This window comes from Anarhichas minor, unplaced genomic scaffold, assembly GCF_050575085.1.
Source record: "Anarhichas minor isolate MPS153535 unplaced genomic scaffold, ASM5057508v1 ptg000012l, whole genome shotgun sequence".
Lineage (NCBI taxonomy): Eukaryota > Metazoa > Chordata > Actinopteri > Perciformes > Anarhichadidae > Anarhichas > Anarhichas minor.
The window spans coordinates 372,578-397,691 of NW_027466458.1; the positions used below are offsets into that span (position 1 = coordinate 372,578).

General features: G+C 47.3%; 1 protein-coding gene across 1 annotated transcript in view; it reads right to left on the reverse strand.

The window, feature by feature from the left end:
- pcdh7a (protocadherin 7a) overlaps window positions 1-25,114 on the reverse strand; it is a 37,287-nt gene that overhangs the window by 10,034 nt on the left and 2,139 nt on the right. The window contains exons 2-4 of the mRNA XM_076090828.1: window positions 23,276-23,882; window positions 22,706-23,227; window positions 16,587-17,369 (exon numbers count right to left, since the gene is read on the reverse strand). Of these exons, the coding sequence (XP_075946943.1) occupies window positions 16,587-17,369; window positions 22,706-23,227; window positions 23,276-23,882 (1,912 nt within the window). The remainder of the gene's footprint in view (window positions 1-16,586; window positions 17,370-22,705; window positions 23,228-23,275; window positions 23,883-25,114) is intronic.

Here is a 25,114-nt window from a genome sequence, read left to right on the forward strand (position 1 = left end):
ATTAGAGAAGGTTCAATTAAATAATTACTTAAATTTCTTTTTTTTAAAAACACAATTTGAATACGTGAATAAATGCTAGGAACATGTTCTATGCTTAGCTGTCCGTACTAGACAAGCATGCTTCTGATACTCAATGCAAGATCAATAGTCTATTATCACTATTCATGTCATCAAATTACGTCACCTCATCCTGTCTCTCATAACACGATAGCTTATTTACTACCGGAAAATAATTGAGCTGATTAAATGTCAGTCTTCTGCACATCGCAGCGATAACAGAATACGTAAGGTGATATTGCACTCTGCTTCCACAACGCATAATGAAAACTAATATGCTGCTGTTGACACATGGGTATAGACCCAGACTTCATATCTGGAATGCTGATCAGGGTAAATGACCTTTGCCTCTGCTCTCTTGTTTTGCCTCCGTTTAGAGTGCCGCGCTAATGCAGCCAGCAATCGTGTGTGTGTGTGTGTGTGTGCTCACTCTCTGAGAGCGGAGCGGATGTTGGAATGAGTGAGTGAACTGGGAGTTTATTAATCCAAACATTCTTGAGATGTGAAGAGTTTGTATTGACTGTTTTTTTCTGTTTGATTTTAAAGCTTTTTAAAGCAGGAACGCCGTCACTTTGCCAGATGAAACCGTAAAGATGCTTTGCGCGGCGACACTAACGGCATGGAAGGATGCACACTGTTGTTTAATGTGCATATTTAAAGTGAACAGAAGACGTGGCTCTGCTGGTGGCATGTTTCAATGTGTTCTTCTTTGCCACTCTATGGTTTTCTATCACTTTAAGTGAGTTACCATTTAGATATTTAGATTCTCACATCCTCTCCAGATGTCTTCTATTATCATTTTAACAGATTTTTTTCCCCCGCAAGCACCTAAAAGTGTGAAGTTTGGTGTGAAAAATCACATGAATGTCTTGGGGTGTTTAAAAAAACAAAACTCATCTCAGCACTTTTTTTTTTACCATCCCTTTTCCTCTGTGCCAATGAGGCACACTAATAAAACAAAACTTTGACTGAGCGATGGAGTCGACCGGTCAGGAAGTCTCCGTTCTCAGGTCACATGTGCTCGAAAATCTCTGAAGTGTTTGTCGGGAAAAATCTTCTGAAACCTTTTTGCTGTCGACTGTTAAGTTATGCATCAAAGGCAACATGGGGGGTGGAGGGGTGGAGACAGTGAAATATCCTGACAGGAGGCATCTCGCGGGGGCCGCGCGAACAGGACAGATGTGTTAACAATTTATTTGAGGATGATATATTTACACTGGGTTATTTAAATATAGAACTCGTCTGAAACTGTATTTGCTGTAATGTTGGGGGGGGGGGGGGCGACACGTGCGGGGACGCTGGAATGCAGTTTCCCCCGGGCTATGCAGGAAAGAGCAAGACGTCCTGTTTACACGGTGCGCGTTGGGTCAAGCAGACAGGTGAAGACACCAAGTGGGAGAGAGAGAGAGAGAGAGAGAGAGAGAGAGAGAGGGGGGGGGGGAGTCACACGATGAACCTATAAATGGGTGAAACACAAAGACGGGGCTGTTAATCAGTGCGTGTGGCAGGCTGTGAAAATGTACCAATGATGAAAGGGGACCCGACTTGTACAACTCTGACCACAGACGGCCTGAAGTAGAAATGAAGAGACAAAGAATGCCGTTTTGGGGAGGGGGGAGAGAGGGAGGACCGCTGTGGTATTTGCAGAATGCAGAAAATGGTTTGGAGCAGGTTGAGACTCGGCTCGGGTAAAAAGGATGAAGCAATACGAGCGGCATTTCTTCGGCTGTCTGACTCACAGATGTTGATGAGCCGAGGCGCCTTGTTCCCACAACACACACACAGACGCACAGACACACACACTGGTGGCTTCCATGCGGATGCCGTGAATCCACACCTGCTTGCTTGCGCTCACACTCGCAGGTGTGCACGTACACACTCGCTGGCACGTTTATAACTATGCAGGCGAGAATGTGTGTGTGTTGCAGTGGGACCACCTCTGCAGTAAGAGCAATCCCTCCCTCCTCCACGCTTCTGCTTTACCCCTATACCCCCCCCCCCCCCCCTCCCATATTTCTCTGCTTCCTCTCACCCTCCGCTTTGCTCTCCCTTCTCTCATTTCATCCTTCTTATTCTGCAGTCCACCCCCCTCTTTCCTTCCCTCTCTCTCTCTCTCTCTCTCTCTCTCCATTGCTCCCCCTAGAAGCAGGTGATGTAGAAGGGTGCTCAGCAGTATCTGACTATCAGGCCTGCCTCTGTGAGAGGAATGATAATCACTGTGCTGCACTGCAGAGAGAGAAAGAGAAGAGAGGGAGCAAGGGAGAGACAGGGAGAGGGAAGAAGGGAGGGAGAGGGGAGGCACGAGGCTGAGGGAGAGGGGGGCAAGTGCGGCAGTAGGCAAAATGATGCGAGGGGAGGTGTGTGTGTGTGTGTGGGGGGGAAGGCAAGAGAGTGAGACAAAGAGAAAAGAGGGAGACAAAGAAAGAAAGAAAGCCACAGAGGATTACGGACACGGAGCACTGCTTTAGTAACATATACCTCCTCTGTGTCGTGTGCCCCTTCTTTCCCCACCTTATCCTCCTCCACTCCCTCCATTTTTAACCCCCCTCCTCCTGCATACACCTCCAACAACATCACTCCTGCCACCACAATAGCTTGTAGTACAGCAGCCCCGCGGTATGAGGGAGAGCCTTAGCCTTGTGTCTGAGCGCCAGAGAACATTAACTGCAGCAGCGAGGTCATCTGATCGGCACTATGCGGTCCCTCTCTCCCTCCCTCTTTCTCTCTCTCCACACTCCTCTCCACACTGCTGCAGTCTGCCGCCTGCTACAACCCCCCCCCCCCCCCCCCCCCCGTGACCACCAGCGGAACTGCCGTCCACGCTGCTTACCGGCACGCCCGTCCCGGCAAATACTTTTTGCAACGCGTGTCCGCTGTTAGCCGGAGCCTGTGGTAAATCGCTTCCTCTTTCCGGGAACAATTAAAAGCCAAACCCGGCGGCCACTGCTCATCAGCGCTCTCCTAACTAGCCACTGTGAGTGTGGTTGTGTGTGTTTTTTAAGGTACCGTTTTGTGTGTGTGTTTTATGTGGAGAGACGCAGAGAGAGAGAGCAACACCGCATGCGGGTTCCACTGCATCGCCATCCGCCACAGCTTTTGTTACCATCAAGCTGTCCACTCTGGCATTGAGCTTTCTCCCTTCTCCCCACGTCTCCATCTGGGCTCTCTCCACCCTGCAGATACACATTGAAAATCACTGACTCTATTCACCGCATCGGGCCTTTGAAACGTTTATCCTTTTGTGTAGCCGTGGCTGTCCGTGGGGGACGAAACAGAAACAAAAAGCTCAAAGAGCGAGGACGTGAAGCGAGGCTTACCGGAACAAATGCCCATGATTCAGATTAGCTCCTTTGTTGGTGTGTTGGTGCGATCGTGATGTTCATTGCTTTCCACTGCTAGTCCCTAAAACAGTCATCTCTCTTAATAGCCATGACAGCGGTCATTGTTGAGAAAGATGCAAACAGGATGGTGGCGTACAAACCGGCCTTCTGTGTGCATGCGTGAGTAAGAGGGACCATGCATATGTATGCCTGCTATTTAGATGGCATTTCACTGCCCATTCTGTGTGTGTGTGTGTGTGTGTGTGGACCATTAGACTAATAGTATGCGTGTTAGGAACAGGCTTTTCCCTCCCACTGCTATTGTCCATTAAGCTTGACCAGAGGAGAGTGAACAATGGCTTCACTGTGGAGGCCAATGTATGAAAGAGTAAAAGTGAGGATGAGGCGAAAGATACGTCGTCCTGCAACACACACACACACACACCCACCCACACACAAACACACTTACACACACACACACACCTACACACAGGGCTGGCAGATAGGCACACACACGGAAGCACAACCTCCCTGTTGAGAGTGATTAGGAGTGCTGCTGTGAACAATAGACGGAGTCAATAAAGGACCTCGGAGACATCCGGATACAAGAGCGAGGTCTCTATCCCCCCCCTCCCCACACCTCCACTTCCTCCCCCATACTTTCTCATTCTCTGCATCCTGTACACTCTCTCCTCTCTGTTTCTCAATTTTTATCACTACAAAAAAAAAGGCCACTTTCTCTTCCACTTCCAGTAGTTCCAAACTATTTTGTATACCATATCTGACCCCGGCTTTGCTCTCTCACATTTTCTTTTAGTCTCTCTCTCTCTCTCTCTCTCTCTCTCTCTCTCTCTCTCTCTCTCATATACACGCGGTTTCCTTTGTGGCGCCCCTGTCTTTTTTTGTAAAACGGGGCAGACGGGCTGAGCTGACAGCGGCTGACGCGCCGGGACGCCGTGGCAAACTGAAATCCATCCTGTCAGTTTAGAATCAGTGTCACTCATTTTGCAAGGTTAAAGATAGCTCTGGCTAATGTGCTGTCAGACACAAACAAACACTGCTCGGGCCTTTGCCGCGTAAGTGCACGCATGCACTTACGCCCTTGCTCTCCAGGAGGGGGCCGCATCGACTCACCCACCTACACAACTTCAAATGGTAACGCGGCACATCTACGCGTGAGAATTGGACGTGTGTGTGTGAGCCCCACATCGGCCCTATCACCCCTCCCGTGTCAGACACAGTGCCACAGAAATGTCTTGGGGCGCCTCGCCCAACGTCTCGACAATAGTCTCAGTGTGTGTGAGTGGCAGAGAGTGACTCGGGGACACAGAGGGGGCGTTATGCCGGGTAGACGCTACGCACGCACACACACACACATTAAAAGAGAGAAGACAGTGCACTCTTTCTCTCCCCCCCTGCGCTTATTCCTCGCTCCCTCTCTCCCTGACGCAGAGACTCCATCATTCTCACACTCTGTCTCCTTTGACGCAGAGGAGAAACATAAAACAACTGCTCCCTCTCTCCCTCTCTCTTTCTCTGTGTGTGTGTGTGCGTGCGTGAGACTGTATAATTAATACGCCTTTCATTTTCTTTGAGCTATGAAGTATGCTTTTGGTATGCAAACAGACCTCTTGCATGCGAGAGAGTGTGTGTGTGTGTGTGTGCGCTGTCGAATACACCAGGGAGTGAGTGCAGCGGCGAGGCCATTGAGCAGACGGGAGAAGGAAGGAGGAGAGTTAATGAGAGAGCGAGGGAGAATCCGACCCTTTTCCCATCGATAACCTCACGCCGCACTTCAAGCGCATATACGCACTTGGGCTCCATCTTTGCAGGAGCCTTTGAAAAAATTATGGTTCAACATTGAGGTTAAGGAGCGACTCCAGTGAAGTGGTATCCGGCAGGGTTTCAGAGAGCTGAGCCTCTGCTGAGGAGTCGGCCGGATGATTATGCGACTCCTGGCATTAAAAAAAAGAAAAAAAAGAAAAAAGGAAATGTTTAGAGATGCTAATTATTCCGCAGCTACTGCAGTAAATGAGTTAAGCAAAGCAGTCGAAAAACATGTTTGCTGCAAACTAGAACTACAGGTATATGCCGCTCGAATTAGTTCTAATGAGACAATGTACAGTAATGTATGTGTGCCTCAGCCTTATAGTGGGGGATTTGTCAAAAGTAGGGATGCTTTGTTTTCAGGTCTGCATGTTAAGAACTACTGTGATTGACGAGTAATGATTTGGCCTTTAAAATGTCAGAGAAAAATGTTAAAAATGCCAGTAACCAAGTTGATGACGTTAAATTGCATGTTTTAACCAACCAACGGTCCAAAATTCCAAAATATTCAGTTTATTATCACAGCTGACGAAGAGAATGTTAAAATATCCACATTTCTGAAACTACAGCGCGTGAATTCTTTTCCCTTTGCTTTAAACAAAGGGGCCGGGCGATATGGATAGTGTAGGGGTAACTTTTGGTACTTTCCCAAAACATTTACACAATGAGATTTGTGATAAATGATCATCAGTGTTGTGGAGATAATGCTTAAGTGGGTAAAGGCAAATAATAGAAGAGCTAGAAGAGTCTGCTAAGTTTATAAAGACAAATCACAATATCAATATATTATCGATACACATACACATATACTTGGACAATAAACTGATTATCAAAACGTAGTTTCTCTTGAGCGAATAACCGATCAATCGTGGAATCCTTTCAGCTCTGAACTACTTCTTTTGCACAGCTCTGCTGTGAAAACCACGTATCCCCAAAGTGTTTCTTTCTTTCATTAATGACAATATAGTCTTGTTTTAAGCTTGGAGACCATTCGCTAATGAGATAATCCAATGACTTTTTTAAAGCCTATAAAAGAAAAGATTATTTCACTCATTAATCCTCCACCAAAACTGAGAAATCACCCAAGACGTGTGGCTTTGACAGGACAGCAACAGGATCTCTATAACGCCAAGATACAATTTGCATGACTTTGTAGTGAAGAGCTTAATCTCCGCACCAGCTAATATCTACTGCAAGTTAGGACGTGCTTTGTGCAAATTGGTTTCCTAACAATCCAGATCTCAGACTCATATTCTACATAAATCCTCATATGGGAGTAGTGGATGAATTCATAATGATCATGCCATGTGAGAGGCAACACCACTGAAAACTCACGCAGAGCCCTTTTGCTGCAGCAGCAACTCGCGACGCGCACGCATGAAAATAACACCGGCCTCTTTGATACCCACTTAGTAGTTTAGTCAATAATTTTGAATTCAACGTTTGATCACCCTTGAAGCTGATGCTGCTTAAGATGTGGCCAAGCAGCACACTTGACTTCCGCCTTTTAGAGGAAAATAATACCCGCGGAGAGCATGTTCAGGTGAAATCGTCGATTCAACATCATTTTTTGATGGAAGCTCCCTGCGACGGCTCCGCTGGATTATAAAAGAAAAAGAAGAAAAAAAAAGGCCGTCGTCAGCGGAGGCCGGCATTAAGAAGCACTCTCACACATCTCATTCTAATCAAAGCCTGCTCTTTTTAAACAACCGTGAAAGCTTTCATGTTAACACGACACCGCGACCAAAGCTTTAGTCGTGCTTCAAAAAAGCGACTGACCGGTCAATGGGCGCGCGCACGTGTGTGTGTGTGCGCCTTGCACCTGACAATACACCATATCTGTGTCCACACATTCGATCCGCGCTTCTCATCTTACCGGTGATACTGTGTGTGACTCCCCCCGACCCGTGCATGAATTTGCAAGCAATCCCCCCGCCGTGCACGCCTCCGCACGCGCGCGCGCGCGCGTGTGTGTGTGTGTGTGCACGAATGTGTTTACTTTTCCAAGCCGTCTCAGGTTTGTCGGCTCAGATGTGAGCGTTCTTTTTTATCCAGCCAATTAGAGGTTGCCATTTCATCCCCATGGAAACCTGTTTGGGGCTCTAATTGGCAAATAGATTTGCATGACTTTGATTACATTTTCTTTCCACGTGTGTGTGTGTGCACGTGTGCTTGTGTTTAAGTTTGTGTGTCTGTGAACGTTCAATAAGAGATGTTGTTTTTGTCGGTTTCACTCCCCCCCCCCCCCCCCCCCTTTTTTTCCTCAAGTGCTGTTAGCCGCCATCTTCACCATATCTGTGTATTTGTGAAACAGGAGAACAGAGCCTCTTAAATAATGCAGGTGTGACTCGTACCTGCGCGGCGCTGACCCGTTCAGAAGCAGCTTTGCTGTACTTGCTGTGCAATTACCGCGCTGTAACGGGAGCGAGCCATTGATTTACAGTGCAGTTTATTTCATCAACGTTCAGTGCCTTTGTGTCTGTAGGCCTACTCAGAGGGGTTGCAAAGAGAAAAAAACATGTGCGTTATCGCACATGTTATGGAAGATAGCGGCGGTTCAAGTTATCTGTAATGGCCGCGGGAGATGAGTTAAAAGCAGTGCGGTGTGTGAGCGTGTGATTATGTAGTCCGCACGAGTACGTGTGTCAAGCGGGTCAAACTATTTTAAAGCCTCCGTCTGACGGCACCGGGGGGGATTTCTCTCTGGGCGGCGTGACCGGCGAGCTCTTGTAGTTCGGCTCTACCTGTATAGGTGGTGCGCCTCTTATCTGGTCTATTTCTGATAGGAACAGGGCTGAACAAAACACACACAAACACACACACACACACACACGCACACACACACACACACACACACACACACACACACACACACACACACACACACACACACACACACACACACACACACACACACACACACACACACACACACACACATATATATATGCACACCTACATTGAAAGTGGTTTAATATGGGGCATTGCTGCAGGCAGAGGCCAGCCCACTCAGGTTTATGTAACTTCTGTGATAGGGCAGGTAGAAAAGCTCTCATTCTCTCACACACACTCACACTAAAACAGCCCGAAGAGTCTGAGCTGGCTTTACTCCTAGAGTGAAGGCCCCCCCCCCACCCCCCTTCCTTCTAACCCTAGACCCAGATACCTCTTTTCAATCATTTTCTATCCATCTCCTTCTCCATTCTCTCCATCACTTCCCCTAGGCGATACCTAAGAACACATTCTCATCTTGTATCTTCCTAAACCACTCACCCCACCTCGTCTCACTGCCCGGATCTCATAACTCCCCCCCCCCCCCTCCATCCATCCCACATTTTCTCTTTCTAAGCCATGGGTTCTGACCAGGAATTGTCTTTTCTCCTCTTCCACTCATTTTCATGTCTCTTCCTCTCCGCCTGTTTTCTCTTCCTCTATCTCCATCTTGATCTTCTGATTTATCTATATTCCACCGACAATTCTAAAACAGATGGCTACACCACGCCTGGGGCAAAAACATTGGCTTTGGACTACAGCGCTACCGGGGCCAGTCTTTCACACTCATGCAAGATCTAATAAGCTGATATCCGGCGAGAAATGTGCTCCGATTCGCCAGTGGCAGAAATGCATAAACCATATTGCACAGTGCAGATATTCACACCTTAAGCTTATTCCTTGGTAGCGTGCTTAATTTTATCCAATTGGGGGGGGGGGGGGGGGGGGTAAAAAAATGAAAAGCAAAGATTAAAGTGACTTTAACCACGAGCTAAAACAGAGGGAGAATGGGGACTACGAAATAGAGAGGGTTGCTACTTAAGAGCCATTTGTAAAATGTAAAGAAACTATTTAGTGTTGTAAAAAAGAAGAAGTTTGGAACCATTAAAAAAGCACGTTGTGAAAAGATGGATCCAGATGGAGAGTGATGAAAAGAGATGAAACCACTTAGGAAGAACAGAGAGATCAATCAGAGGATAGACAGACGGAAGAGGAGGATGTGTGTGTGTGGTGGGAGGGGGGAGCACACAGACATTGGGGATGGAGGGTTGGAAAGAGGCACTTCTTTATTGGATGACTGACAGAGCAATGACGTGAGAAGCAGACAGTGCAGGCCGCTAGTCGATGGAATATTCAATCATTCATAATGCTGTGCTTTTCCTGTCATCTCAATTTTATAAGTTTTGTTCGAGTCATTCTGCAGTTTGTATTTTCAGGTCTGCATGTGCTTGTGGGCTTAATGTTTTTGAGTCTGAACATCATGTTCCTGTCTGTATACCCGCTCGCAAATTTGTGCATTCATTTGCATGGCCGCAAGCTTCGTTTTCCAACTTGTGAAGTTGGAAAATAATAACGTGCAGGTGTCTGTCTGCGTGTTCACAGACTCCTGACAGGTTTACGGACTTTACACACTAAAGAATAAAGCACACGTGAATGCGTAAATACTCGCAAGCAAATATTTCACATCAAAACTATTCATACAGGCAGTGATGCAAATTTGTTGCAACACTTTTTCAATAAAAGGTTCAACATTTTTTTGCAGGCAGAGGACCAACGGGATCCTATTGACCCAGACCAGCGTCTGGCAGTCTGTCTGAGGTAAACTGATGTGTAGCCTAAGATACTGTGAGCTCTTTTATTGAGTTTCCTTTTCGAAAAATGATCTGTGTGAATTTGCTTCTGTTAACAGTTACGCAGTGAACTGTATATGCCTAGGGCTTTTATTGTGAAATGGAAGAATGGAAGGAGTGGATGAGGTCTCTAGTCTTCTTCAATACAGCATGATGTTCATTTGGTAAGTGATGGTCCATTTAGAGTCAAATAGACCATAAAGCGGATAAATGCTTTAGGAGGCGGGCTTACTGTGATTGACAGGTCGCCGCCGTGTGACCTAGAGACGTATACTGCATCTCTAAGTCCCCCCCCCCGCATTCTTAATATGGTAACTTCCGTTCATTGGTTGCGAAAAAACAACATGGCGTAATCCAAGATGGCGAACTTGAGGCTTCATAACGGCAGTGCACAAACCAACTGGTATGTAAGAAGCGGACTACGTCCATAGACTGTGGTCTATGGTTGTTGTACACTATAGTGTACTTTTTAAATTGTCTGTTCTGCACAATGTGATTGGTTGATGCCTGTAATTGCAGTGCGACGGCTCAGGAAATGCCGCTTTTTCGGCAAGTATTATTAACATTCTGTATGAAAACACCGTTTGAAAACTAAATATTGACGTGCAACTGAATCGCACAAAGTGGAGGACATTTAGCAGGTTGGTTGGAGCTGCAATACCACCGATGTCCGTTTGTATACAAGATCCCAGGCTAATGATGTCACAGAACCAGGTATGAATCTGTATAGACCCTCCAACAGAGGGAATGAAGGCAATGGTAGGCTTTCTGTAAGATACAGTGCTTGTTGGATTGTTGTTAAGTAACTTTCCAAACAGACAATCGGACAATCACGCCCACTGTGCGTACGCATTGACTAAAGGCTTCTGGGAGACGGTGTGATACAGCCAGGTATAAACAATTTGACACCGTACCGCCCACTTCGCTTCAGGCATACAGAACTTTTTAGAGGTGGACGGAGCACTTGTGTAATTTTCTACTGCACAACATTAAGCTTGACGCCATAGCAAATAGGCGAATGTGCACAAGTTCCTCTGATTGAGCAGCACCAAACTTAAATGTACCAGCATTATAAAACGAAGGAAACATCGCGCAACATCCGGCAGCAAGGTAACGCAAATCACCTCACCTCCCTTCAGATTGATTCAATTTTTGTTGACCATTCAAGTTAAATACCACACAATCCGAAATATTTAATTGAGCCGAGTCCAATTCAGTTCAATTCTGAATCCATTCGTGTCATTTTTTAATTCATCCTCGACTCAACACCACTTAATGCACCGGAGATTCTTTTGTGTGGGCGGATAAGACCAATCGCAGGGATACTAAGCTGTCTTGAATCCCTGTCTAGTGTGAGAACGGCAGCCTTTTGTTTAGCAATATTGGGTAAAATTGCTCAACCCGCAGACAGCCATTAAGGTAATGGTGCAAGGCAGACGGGCTGAATGCAGAGCAGTTCAATACAGAACCGAGTCTTCAAGAAGCAAATAAAAGGAAGCGTCGCAGCTAGGGGCTTGCTATGTAGGTCTTTGTGTGTGTTTGAGTGTGTGTGTGTGTGTGTGTGTGTCAGGGAGTTAAGAGAGAGTGTGTGTCTGTGAGCCTCTACGGATGTGTGTGTGACTCTAGGAGACGGTGGGCCCGGGCCCGTGCATGTGATGCGATCCAGAGGGAATGGAAGAAGAAGAAACTGATGTAAGAGCCGGAAAACTTTCCTCCCCGTTCATGTGTCATCATATTCTTATCAGAGCCCGTCTGCTCGCGGTGAAAAGTGTATATGCATAAGGATCTGGGAGGGTGTGTAATTATGTGCTATTATGTACACACACACACACACGAGCACATACAGACACACACACATGCGCGCAGACGTCCATGCGCATTAAAACCACACGTCTGACTGAGTGTCTTTGCCTCAGTTTGTCTGTGCCGGTCTGACATCCCCCGCATTCTTGACATTTTTAGCAGGGAGCTGGAAAACAAAAAAGCTGAAGGAAGGAGTTGTTAACACGGGAACATTATCGGCCCAACGGCCTGTCGGCGTTATCTCTGGTGTGGGACACAGCCAAGACAGACGGGGGGGACTTCCAATCACATTTTCCAGCTTTTGGGTGACCTTGATGTGTGAGGAAACACAATTTCTCTCTCCCTCTGCCTGGCGCAATCTCACTCCCTCATATTCTCCCTCCGCACTTTGTCTCTCTGTCTTTGTCCCGGGCTCACACACATAGAAACCCACACACACATCTTTGATTTCTATTCAGGTTTTTGAGGACGTTCTGCTGACTTTCCGCCCACAGCTCCTAAAACTCACCCACCCCTTGCCCTAAACTTTACCTCAATCCTGTTATGATCACCCACAACCTGAACAGTGAAGATGACCAAAAAAAATGTTCAGTTTGTCCAACTGAGGACATTTGAACTCAGCAACAGCAGCGGCCCCTGCGTCGCTTTCTGCACTCAGCTGCAAGCACTTCTGTGGAAATTGGAAATATTTTCATGAGGAAGCGAGCGATCTCACCCACGATGAAAGTTCCACACTTTCAGGTCAAAGTCAATCTGCTGAGAAAGACTGTGGGATGCGACCTTGAGCTTTTTTTCTGTACCATAAATGATGCTCAGTTTATTCTCGGACTCTGTGGCTGATGGTATGTGACAGAGATATAAATATTCAACTGCCAAAGGAGCTGAACTGCACCTTTTTTTAAACACAGCCTCCATATGATCCTGGTCAAGGGGAAAATCAATATTTACAGGGTAAGCGTGTGTTTCCACCTCCACCGCCGAGCATCCAACACAAACACACATCTGTCTCCGTTTCCCCGTAATGTCTGTCCTCCGTCTCCCCTCATCGTCTCTACCACTCTGGCTCGAGTTCCCTCTCTCACCTCCTCCCTGTCCCCTCCCCTCCTTCTTTTGTCTGCAGGTCAGTAGATCAGGTTTCAGTCTGGCTCGTCGGGTGATCCCCACTTTGGTTACCTCGTCCCTCGCACCTCTCGCTTACCCCCACCTCCCTCCCCCCCTCTGACTCACCCCGGTAGCATATGGTCGACCTGAACTCGCGGTGGCTTTTAATAAATACATCAGCGCGCTGCTATCGCCGTGACAGGGGTCACGGGTCGATTACAGTGTGTGCTTGTGTAACAGAGGGTTGGAGAGAGGGCAGAGTGTGTGTTTCTGTGGTTGTTTCTGGTTGACGCTGCCTTCGTGCACTCCGCATGTTATCGCAGGAGCTGTGCGCGCAGATGTCTGACTGCGTGTGTGTGTGTGGGGTGGGGGGGGTGGGGGGGGACGAGTCCGCGACAGACGTTCATCATATTTAATCCCGGAGGGATTTCGTTGAAATGAAAAGCTGCTTTTCAATTTTATAATCCAGGAGACCTAATCCCTCCGCCGGCGCCCGTCCATACAGTCCAATTAGATGGACAAGTCCGGGCCAGATGAGTCCCACTCGCCACAAAGTTATCACCGTGGCTCGTCCTTGCTGCGTCAAAAACGCTGCGGCGCCCCTGCGGCGCCCCCGCAACGCGCTGACCTTCACAAAGTGCTGTGAATCTGTGCAATGCGAAAAAATACTGCCCACTCTCAACCCACCTGTTTCCACTGCAGTCTTGGCCTCGTTAACGGAGCATTGATTAGACATTGGATGTGTGTGTGTGTGTGTGTGTGTGTGTATCTGGTTCGATTCAGCCTTTGTGGCACTGAGCTCTCACCCGCCCACACACACACACACACGCGCGCCGGGTCCAGGGAGAGAAAGTGCCCACTACAGCAAAAGAAGAAGTCGCACTAGTGAAAACGCTGAGTCGGTTCATTCTCAGAGGTCGGTGTGGCGCATGGAAGACGCAGAGGTAGCAGAGGGGGGGGGGTCTTTAATGGCAAAGAAAGAGGGCCAGAGAGCGACAGAGGAGGAGTGAAGGGCGAGAGTCAAAGGGACGGGTAAAAAAAATAAAGAAAGCGTTAATGGAGACACGCCTCAATGAAAAGAAAAGCATCAGATTAAAAGCAGACAAAAGTGAAGCACAACAAGATCAAAAACAACCGCTATGACCTTTGTTGTGGTTGATGGAGGGCGGCGGGCAGGGGAAGCGGTTTTGCGGCGGAGCCTGTGTTGTGTGTGTGGGTGGTGGCGGTTAGAGGGCAGAACGAGGCCACTTTGCCCATATTGACTGCAGTGCCATGTGACTGCTGTGATCATTAATGTGTCCTGATGCCAACGGGTATCCTGATGACCCACATCTCAGCAGTCCACTCTCTCTCTGGCTGCCACCCAAACCAGGCCTCGCTCTCTCTCTCTCTCTCTCTCTCTCTCTCTCTCTCTCTCTCGCTCACTCACTTCCTCCCTGCCTCTCCCACTTGGAAGCAAATACTCCAGCCTTCTCCTTTACACTTTCTCCATCAGCAATGAGGGCTATCGAACCTCCATACTTTTCTGGTATCCACTAAAATAATATAATGCTTCAATCACAATTTTGCATATTTCAGACTTCATCTATTTCTCTGTTTGTAATTAGATGACATTTAACATTAAAGAACTTTAGCTTATTTTTTGTTTTTGTAGAGAAAGGAGTAAGGGTTCTAATAAGGTGCCTTTTGTTATCTGGACGTAAACTTGGGTATCATATTGGCACTAATATCGAAACATATCCCCCTTAATCAAAATTCAAAACACACACACACACAGACACCAGCTGTCAAACGGCGCAACAAACCAAAAATCTCACCATGCTTGGCTCTTATACGTGAGACGTTTCTGGATTGTATTTAACAAATACGATCATGCTATTATTCTATCTTGTATCAAAAAAAAAGTCTCCAGGAAACATCCCCCCCCTCTTTAACACTCTCATCTCCTGTTCATCTTTGTGTCCACTCGTTCCCATTGATATGGATGTTCTTCCTTCTCCCCTGTGAACAATTTTGATTAAAATAAGAGAGTCGACTGAGCTGTTTTATCATGTTCATCATGCCTCTTTAATGCAATGTTGCGCTTCATCCATGACGCCCGGTTTTTATCAATTGTTTTCATTTCAGTTTTTTTTTCTTTCTATTGGGAGCATCCTAGTTGGTCTGATGATGTGCTGACTTCAGATGAGCAGTTTTTGGGAGTTTTCACGACCCAGTAAAGTAGCTTTGAAATGTTATCTCCCCCCCACCTCCCCTCCCTCCCCTTCTCGTTTACTCTGTCTTCTTTCCCCCCTAACCTCCTATAATTCTCTCCCACTCCCGGTCTAATGCTTTTCCAAGTTCTGTCGGTGTCCCAGTTCCTGCATTTGGCACATACTCGCCACATATTACTCCCCGAGTCTATCTCTCACTTGCACTCACATATAAAAACGCCGTCATGAAATAAGCAGTCCCTCAAGCGCGGGTGACATAAACACAAAACCTGCCGCCAAACTCCTGGAGTTAACAGATTTTGACACGTTAGTGAACGTGAGCGCCCAAAGTCTTAGACACGTACACACACAGGCCTGTGTATTGGTGTGGGGGTGGGGGCACACTTCACTGCTGCAGAAGAGTTAATTACCCCATACGATCAATAATTCATTACGCTGTCAGTTTGTGTCTACGCGTCTCCGTATGTGTGCTGGCATGTTTTGAGTGCACGTAAGCATGAACACCAAACTCTCCCAGTAAGCATTTTCTTTCCCTGGGAACGGCAGATTAAGCGGATTGACTCTGTAATGGATTAACCTCTGCGTGTGTGTGTGTGTGTGCGCGTGTTGAGCAGGATCAGAGAGCCCTGCGTGTGAATTGATTAGCCTAAGAAGAAGCTCCTCTACTTCCTTTTTTAATGACTACATCAGCACTTTTTCACCGCGGGGAGGATAAATGTAGAGGCTGTCTGTCAAGGAAACAAGACCCTTTAAGAAGGGTTAGCTGTCACTCACGCATCGCTCTCGGGAGCACACGCTGCGGACCAGGGGGACCCTACTGTGTCAGTGTGTCCAAGATGATAGATGGTGCCTGTGTGTGTGTGTGTGTGTGTGTGTGTGCGTGGGCGGAGGGGCGAGCGAACTGTCTGCACGCAGTATTTTATTTGTCAGCAGGACTTCGACTTTTAGCTGGAGCTTCTCGAGCAAACACCAAAGACGGTGCATTCATTATCAGTACAACTAATATTGTTTACGGAATAAGCATATATGCTAAATAGAAGAAAGATAACAGCGTAACAAGGGAGGCAGAGACGCAAAATGACCAATTACCCTGCTGGAAGCAACTATTCGCCCACTCCCTCTGTGTCCTTACTCCAACTGAGATCCTCAGGGGTTTATACAGAGGGTACGGTACGCATGTGTTATACACACACACACACACAGTCACGCATGTATACACATTCTCATATTGTTCAGCTACAGCCGGGGGGGGGTTGACTCATGTCCCCTGCATTAGATATTGCTCAACGGAGGGCTGACGTTTGATACGGAGCACACACGCGCTCTGACAACAGGGTGCTGTCACGCCGCTCACAGGCTTGGGACGCTGACACGCGAGCGCGCTGTCAGCGATTTTGTGGAGATGAAATGGTGTTTAAGACGTTAGCGGCGGGGTGTCGCGGTCGAGCGTGTCGACGGATGTGTGGAGGGGAAGAGATGAAGCCGGGGAGGAGGAGGAGACGAGAGAGTGGACACAGTGTCAAAAATGGCTGGTTTTGAAGACGGATTGACATAAAGAGTCGATAATCCATCTTAAAAATCTCAAAAACACTGACGGGTCCATGGACACTAAGTCACCCAAGTCCCTGCCCCAGAGCTCCTACCTGTTTGCTGTACTTGTTCCCAGTCTGGCAGCCATAGTCCGAGCACTGGTCAGATCCCAGGGACATGGCGTCCGCGTTGCCACTGCCCCCGCTGCTGCTGCTGCTGGAGCCGGCGCTCCCCACGCAGCCCCCGCTGCCCACAAAGGTGTTGGAGGGCGGCAGGTCCTGGACCGCTTGGTGCTTCTTGCCCTCGGCTGGGGGGGAGTGGGGCTGCAGGTTCACCGCGGGGAGAGGGGAGCTGGATTTGTAGTGCCTGGCAAGGTCCGGGCTCGACTGGTGCCTCCTGCCGCCGCCCATCCGTGGGCTGCCGGGGTCGCCTTCCATGGCGCAGTAGCGGGCCGCCAGGCGCTCGCTGGCGCTGCTCAGGTCCTCCTCGTCGTCGTCGTTGGCCTGCCGACGCAGTCCGTTGACTGTGACAATACCGCTGTAGAGGGATCTGTCCGCCTTGCCTCCTACCACCACCGCGCTGCTGCCGCTTCCGTTGCGCTTGTCCCGTCGGGGTTTGCGCCCACGGTCCGACCCCCTGCCGCGGCCGGCCTGCGGCTGAGCCCCCGGAGGACTGAAGAAGTCCTCCTCTGGCTCCTTCTTACCGGCCTCGTAGCCATTCTTGCCCTGAGCGCCGCACTGCCGAGCCGTGACTACGAGCAGGATGACCAGGATGACCGCCGCGGCTCCCGCCAGGACGCCGATGGCTACGCTGAGGCGCTGTTTCCCTAATGCACGGTCGCTGTCCGGGTCCCCTGCGATGTCCAGGGACAGTGGAGCCATGAGACTTCGGGCCACCTGGGGGGAGAGGTAGAGAGGAGAGGCACAAGAGAGAAGAAGAAGACGCAGAGTCAAGATGGAAAAAGCAACAAGAAGAGACACACCATAAATGAGGAAAAAAAAAAGTCCAACTGTGACTCTAGAAGACGACACAGTGGGTGCGAGCTACAGAGAAACATCAAACAGCATCTTCCACTTAATTAAACTCATCACCGTGATTTTTAGTAGGGGAGCCTCTCCATTATTCCACGACACATAGAATGTCACTAAATATATAATTGCTCTTGCTTCCCAGTTGCAGCATTTCAAATAGCGCCTGTAATTTCTCCGCTTGTGATCTCACATCATCTGCGCTGGTACAGGAAATGTCTGGGATTACGCTGTTTAAAGCTGATTAAAAGAATAAAGGGAAACTTTAGGGTCGGGGACAGTTGGGAGAGAGAAAAAAAAGTGGGAGAAACAGTTGATAAATGTGCGAATAAAGGCATCAGACGTGATGCGACTATATCCCCCCAGAACACAAACACATCTACTGTCTCGTCAAAGAACAATGCCCCTATTGTAAATGATAGCGTGGGCGTGGATTTGCTGAGGATTTGCTATCGCAATTTCTTCCGCACTGAGACTTGGATGGATGGATGGACAGATGAAGGCTACTGTAAATGCGTGTGCTCTGTGGAATCATTTCGAGAGCCGTGTCCTGTCTGTCTCTCAGGGTCTTGTGGTTTGTTGGACAGTAACAGTTTTCATTTTTTTAAAGCGAGGCAAATCCACGATCGTCCACTCTGATCAATTTATATTAGGCTCATAAAACATTTTGTGTTTAGGTTTGAGATGGAGGAGACAAATAATGGTCTTCCATTATGAACCCATGTTTATGGCTGGCTGCACACACACACACAAAGTCATGCTCGCAGATTGTACTCTAATAAAAGCATCATTACAAGAAAGTGGGTTATGCTGAAGCACAAACACAGCCATTACTGGTTATGGAGACACGCACTACAAGAGACAATGAGGCTGTGGGGTTCTGGTCTGCCGAGCTCTGCTGGTATGGGGCAGGGTCATGAATCTGAATATGTCTAATCAATACATGGCAACTATGTTGGGGAGAATCATTATCCGGAGACCAGACGAACTACGAGAACGCACACGCATGCTGAAACGTATGCATGCTCCTACGCCGGCCCACACGGTGTGTGTGTGTGTGTGTGTGTAAGCTATGTCCATTAGCGAGACGACCCATTCTGCAGCCCTGACACATCGTCTCGGAGCCCCGCGCGACAATTCCTTTGGCCTGTCAAGGCTGGAAATTATACACTCGCGTAATCCCTGGTGCCTTCAGAGCGCTGGGTAATAAAGCTCTCGCAGGAACAAGTGCGGGAGAGACAGGGAGCGAAGGTGAGAGAGAAGTTGCATTTCAGCCCCCTACGGTGGCCAATAACTAAATAAAATAACTGCGGTATAACCTTGAGTGTTACTCCAGAGAGCGCCGCTCACACTGCTGCACCGCGGAACTCTACTATTACATTATCCAAGACGTATTATTGGGCTTACTCGTACGGAGACACATTAGTCACTCTCACTTCTCGTTACCACCCCCCCCCCCCCCCCCCCCAGCTAAGAACGGGGCCGGGTCGTATTTCATTGTTTCATCGCCATCTATCTCTGGGTTAAGTTTCATTGTCTTTTTTTGAGCAACTTGTGTTGCTTCTGTTCCATTATTCTGCCTCCACTGCAGAGGGCCTCTCTCCGCCAGGCTCCGCTCTCTTCCCCTCAGCCCGATTGTTCTTCCTTTGCCTGCAGTATTTTCTTTTCCATTCTCATTCTGCTGGGCATCTCTCTGGCTTAGCGCTCCCCTGCACTGTCTGCCGTACCACGTGTGTGCGAAACATAGAGAAAATAGCGACGCAGTGCCGTATGCACGTACCCCAATGCGACCGAACCGCCAAGTGTGCATGCAGAAAGTGTGAGTCAAGTCGCACGCCGAGTGCAAGCCACGTATAGCCCGTTCAAGTGCAGGTGCGTGTGCAGCATTTGTGTGGAGACTGTTAAAGTGTTCAGCAGCCGCCTCTAATGCTGTGTTCCGAGTACATCCCTCTGACGCATCCCAAACTCCCAGTGGAATCTTCCGTTCTGCTGCATGGGCTTTGTTCCGGCCCGGGCTTAACACCACCATCCATCTCTCTATCTTATCCCCTCCGCTCTCCACGGACTCGGTTATCTGCGTTGTCGCTGCAGACGCCGATGCTGCTACTAAGACGAGGAGTTCTACCCTGACCACACTATTGACCCAAAGGTGCCTGATCTCGGCTGTCAATCAATGCCTGGTGACAGGGACCTGCAGTTTGGTAGTTCTTAGCTATTATTCATATTCAAAGAAAGCTGATTGTGCATATCTAAAAACTATTTCCAGATTAAAAAAATTAAAAGACTTTTGATCCGAGATGAAACAGTGGTTGTAAGAATGTGAAAATATCATCACTAAGAGCCTTAATCAGATCCACCAGACAGCATACTTCCGATGTACAAAGCACCTTACATTTTCCCAAATGACAACCAAGTCTCGCATATCACAACTACTTCCTCCAGCTCAATCTCTGCAGTATCATATTGTGGCTAATTACCCAACATGTGGTTCACCCAGTACCGGTCGGATGGAAAAGACTGGAGTCATTTTCTGCCGCGGCGCTGCAGCAGTAGCAGACGTTTTCCTCCCCTAATTACATCTGGCATCCATCCACCACTCGGTTTGACTTCATTATGAGATGGAGGTATTCTCTCTTCAGTGACTTCTACTCAATTACTCTGTTCCTCCATACAATCCAACTAAACTATGCATATTGTAATCAAAAGGCGGCTTTTATACCGGCCCGGACACATTACACTCTATTGTTCCCTTCAATGGCCTCTGCCATTTAGGCACGTTGCGGTTAATTTGCCTATCAACACTATTGTTCCGCCGCTTACCAAGTGTTCTGCTCTAATCCTCACCAACTTGATTGTTCAATTTGTACTTTTCATTCTACTCTTAGGTGACAGCGTTACATTTATGAGGCGTTCTACACACTGGCTGGTGCTCGATATGCTACACCTTCTGTCTGTGCTCAGTTGTTCGTCTTTGTTTCAAAAAAGCAGTGCGGGGAAACACAACGTATTTTTGGATGCCAAGTTGTCTCGATATATGAGGCGGGTCAAAACTCTAAGGCTATGATTACACCGGATGTTTTTCTCCTGCCAAAACACGAGATTTAGCTGTAAGTCTCGAGAATCCCAAGAACCCAAGGGGCACACAGAGCACAGTGTTATTGTAGTTGCTATGCTACCGCCAAGAAGAGCTGCACAGTAACATCTGGAGCTGGGCGGTGATTCAGTTTGATGAGTCATCGTCTTTCAATGCAATAGTATCGTGTGGAAATCACATATCGAGATATCTTAATACGCAATTACATTTCATTTATGTCCATTGAAGGTCTCAGTATACACACTTTACCATGTGGTTATTTCATATAGACTATTTATTAATTGAATTATCTGAAAACATGCTATATTGTGATGTATACCGAGATATGAAATTACCTATATTGGGATAGAAGAGTTTGGCCATATCGACCTGCCCTTCTAACATCATTGAAAATGAGAAATCAGCTGAAGCTGACGTTACGCACTTGGAAATATCCAATCCCAGAGGGGCTTCTGTTTTTTCACGAGTAGAAACACCCGGGGAGGCACCACAAATAATCATAACGTGCACAGCTTGCAGTAAAGACGCCCTTGCTGCAAACATCTGCGCTGTAAGGTGTGTCTTCCTTGGAGATCACTATCTGGGTTAAGACAGAATGCAATGAAACACTTTTTGTATTTTGAGCGTGTTGATACAAAAAGGAGCCTATCAAGGTATTCAAGGCTGGCGTGGTATTTTGGGTTGCCAACACAAACTTCGTTTGACACACTTTTGGGAAATTTCTGCCTCTTATCTCTTTTCCTCTCAAAAGTCTTTGCGCTGACTTCGGCTCACACTCCTTACGTCATGTTACATGCATAGACCTGACAGCTGAAGACCTTTTCCCTCAGAGAGAACGTGTTCTAAACAAAGTTTTGAGTGTGTGAGTGTGTGTGTGGGGCGGGGGTTAAAAACCCCAGGCTGCAAGTTTCAGAGCAAACACAAGGCCACTGAGGCGATTTAATTATAAGTCAATACAAATGACTTTGCCCACACCAGAGACCCAAGTTTTAGTAATTATTACCTGCCAGCAATTATAGCTTCGTTGAACATTTTTTAAAGCATAATAGGAAGTACATTTGATTAATACAATGAGGGCAGAGAAGAGAGAAAGATTTCCGGCAGCGTACCGTACGCTAAATTTGAACTGAAAGGTATTTCTGGTATCTGCAGTGAGTCTAGTCAATTACCTCTTCACCTCAGCGTAGATCTTTCATGCCAACGCTAACCTAGTACTCAAGTATTTCACTTTAATCCTGCTGTAAACATAATTCATTTAGAGCTTGGAGGGGTTTTCTCTAAGTTTGCCCACTTCTGTTGCTCTGCTCAGAGTTTGCTGCATAACACAATGAAAGCTCATCAATATTCAGGCCTATCGTGAAGAGACACTACTAAAGCAAAACTTCTATTCAAATGAACATGCTTCAACCTATTCTGTATTAAAAGGCAAAAACTGGGACAGGGCCATCTCTCTCTCTACCTCTCTAACACACTCACCCCTAATGCTCCTTCTCTCTCCCTCACTCACACACACACACACACACACACACACACACAGACACACCTAATGGTCTTTCTCTCTCCCTCCCTCTCTCTCTCTCTCTCACACACACACACACACACACCTAATGCTCTCAGCTCTGAGTTCAATGTACCATAAAAGAAGAACCACTCAGTAATAACACTTCTTTTAACCACGTGGTCATTATAAGAATGGATTCTGTACAAAGAACACTCTAACTACAAAGAAGCAGGCATTGCCAATAGCCCTCAAAATAGGAATGGTCTTCTTTATCTGGGACAAATATAGACACAATTATTTCCTCAAAAATGGGCAGAAAATTGCAACACCATGCGGACTGATGAAATTGTGCATTCGTCTCATTCTGTCAAGAAAATAATCTTCTTACCGGTTTAGTTTAAACAGCCACAATCAGTTGTCATTACCGCCCTCCTCCATTGTCATGTGTTATCAGAGTGGCCATTATGAATGGATCAAAGGACAATATCATCACTGTCATTATGGGTTATCGTTACCGTACACACACCAAAATAGCACAGTGGATTTCTTTCATTCAAGTTACATGTATTTTGATATATTTCACTTTACATCTTTAAATACGAAGCTTACCTGAACATCCACAAGGGTGGCGTTGGCCAAGCTCTCGTTGATGAAGACATGAACCAGGGCGGTGGCACAGAGGGAAGGCGCCCCGCTGTCATTGACCCGGACCACCAGGCGATGCAGGCCTCGGTGGCGCCGCTCCAGAGGTTCCGCCAGGGTGATCACCCCGTTGGTGTGGCCGATCTCAAACAGTTGGAAGGGATTTCCCCCCACTAGGGCATAGCGAAGGTCTGCATTGGGGCCGGTGTCGGAGTCTATGGCGGTCACGGTCCTGACGATAGTGCGGGCACTGCTGGCAGGTGGAAGGAGGGTGTAGGACTCATTTGCTGGGGAAGTGATTGAGGGGGCGTTGTCGTTCTCATCCGTCACAAAGAGCGAGACCGTGGCGGTTGATGTTTTGCGCGGCTCCCCTCCGTCCACAGCGCGGACACGGAAGGTGTAGGTGGAAAGCTTTTCTCGGTCAAACGACGCCGAAGAGTAGATAGTTCCCGTGTTGTTCTCAATGGAAAACACCTCTTCTTTGTCTTTCTCGCCATCTTCGCCTTCCACCGTCTCCTCCGCCTTCTTCTCATCGACTCCATCCATCTCCACGAACAGACTGAGTTCTGCATTCTCGCCTTCGTCGGCATCAGTCACGGTGACCATGCCGACTGCGCTGTTGGCGGCCAGGTTCTCTTTCACGTAGAATGTGAAGATTTCCTGAACAAACTTTGGGGCATTGTCGTTGCGGTCGGTCACCTGAACGACAACAGTCGCGGAGCCTTGCAGGGAAGGTGTTCCCTTGTCCTTGGCAATCACCCTGAGTTCATACCTCTCTCGCAGCTCGCGGTCCAGAACCCCGGTGGCACGGATATCTCCATTATTTGCATCTATGTAGAATGGCCCGTTTCCAGCAGGGTCCAGGGAATATGCGATCTCCGCGTTCTTGCCACTGTCTGCGTCTGAGGCTAAAACAGTAACTACCCTCTCACCAGGCGAGTTGTTCTCAGCAAAGTGGACCTCCACGACGCTCTGGGCAAAGGCCGGGGCATGGTCATTGATATCCACCACTCGCACCATCAGTGAGCTGTTGCTGGACAGGCTGGGGCTGCCAGAATCTACTGCCACAATGGTGACACTGTACTCTTTGGTGGCCTCGTAGTCCAGCAAGGCGGAAGTATGCAAGAAGTATTTTTTCTTATTCCTGTGAAAATAATTAGAAAATAGATTTCATGAATGTGGTTGTTACCGTAGACAAAAATAATACAGATATTGTCAAACAAAAATACTAGTGCTGCTGCCTTTTAGTCAATTAGTTGACTTATCATTCACCAAGATGTCGGTAGACTGAAACAATATTTTACCAGTGACCATTGTGTTGGTCTTTTTGTGGGGAATGTTCTAATTTATGCTAACAAAATACCAGAAAATAGTGAAGGTGACATCCTAAAAGGCCTTTACACTTAAGGGGCGTGACGAATAAACTACACGAAAATGCGAAATACGGATATTTAGCATCAAAACTATTCATACCGGCAGCTATGAATTTGCAACTTTTGCAGCACTTTTTCAATAAAAGGTTCAAATAGATTTATGCACCAACAAATGGAATCCTATTGACCCAGAGCAGCGTCTGTCAGTCTGTCTGAGGTCAATTGTTTCATAGCCTAAGATATTGTAATCTATTTTATCAAGTTTCCTTTTATCTGGGTAAATTTGAGTCCTGATTCTGTTAAACAGTTAGGCAATGTATTGTTTATGTTTAGGGCTTTTATTGTGAAAGGTAAGAGCGGAAGGAGGGTATCTGGCCTGCGCTGCCTTTGTCAAGGTTGAAAGGACTAATAAAGTCTGTTGTTGCATCTGGAGAGGGACCAGAGAATTACTGGAATATTTGCTTGAAAAATGTCTGAAACCCTTAATTGATCGTGAAAGTGGTTGGCAATCAATTTTCTTTGAATCGACTAAATCGATCAACCAACTAATCCTTTTAGCTCTAAAATGCTTTGTTCTTTAATAAGACAATTGATTTCAAGAGATCTTCCTGCATGACTGCAGTCATCTGCAGAGAGACAATAATACTGGGGAAACTGTGACTGATTTAAAAAAAATTAAATCTACTAATAATTTGCTGAAGACCTATCATGATTATTAGCTACTCTGACTCAGACTTTCCTTTGTCAAGGACAGCCCTAAAGTCAATACAACAACCAGCCTTATTGCACAGGTGTCATAGCTGTGGCAGTGGTATCCTAAGATGGCCTATGCCATTTCCCTCACTCCCTCCATTCAATACCTTTAGGAAATATCTTTACAATTGACTGAAGGGTCCTGACATTTACAGCCTGCACTGTAGTAGCGATATAAATAAAAAAACTTGACTTGAATGAATATTTATGCATACAGATTGTATGACATTCAAACTACTCTGTAGCCTTA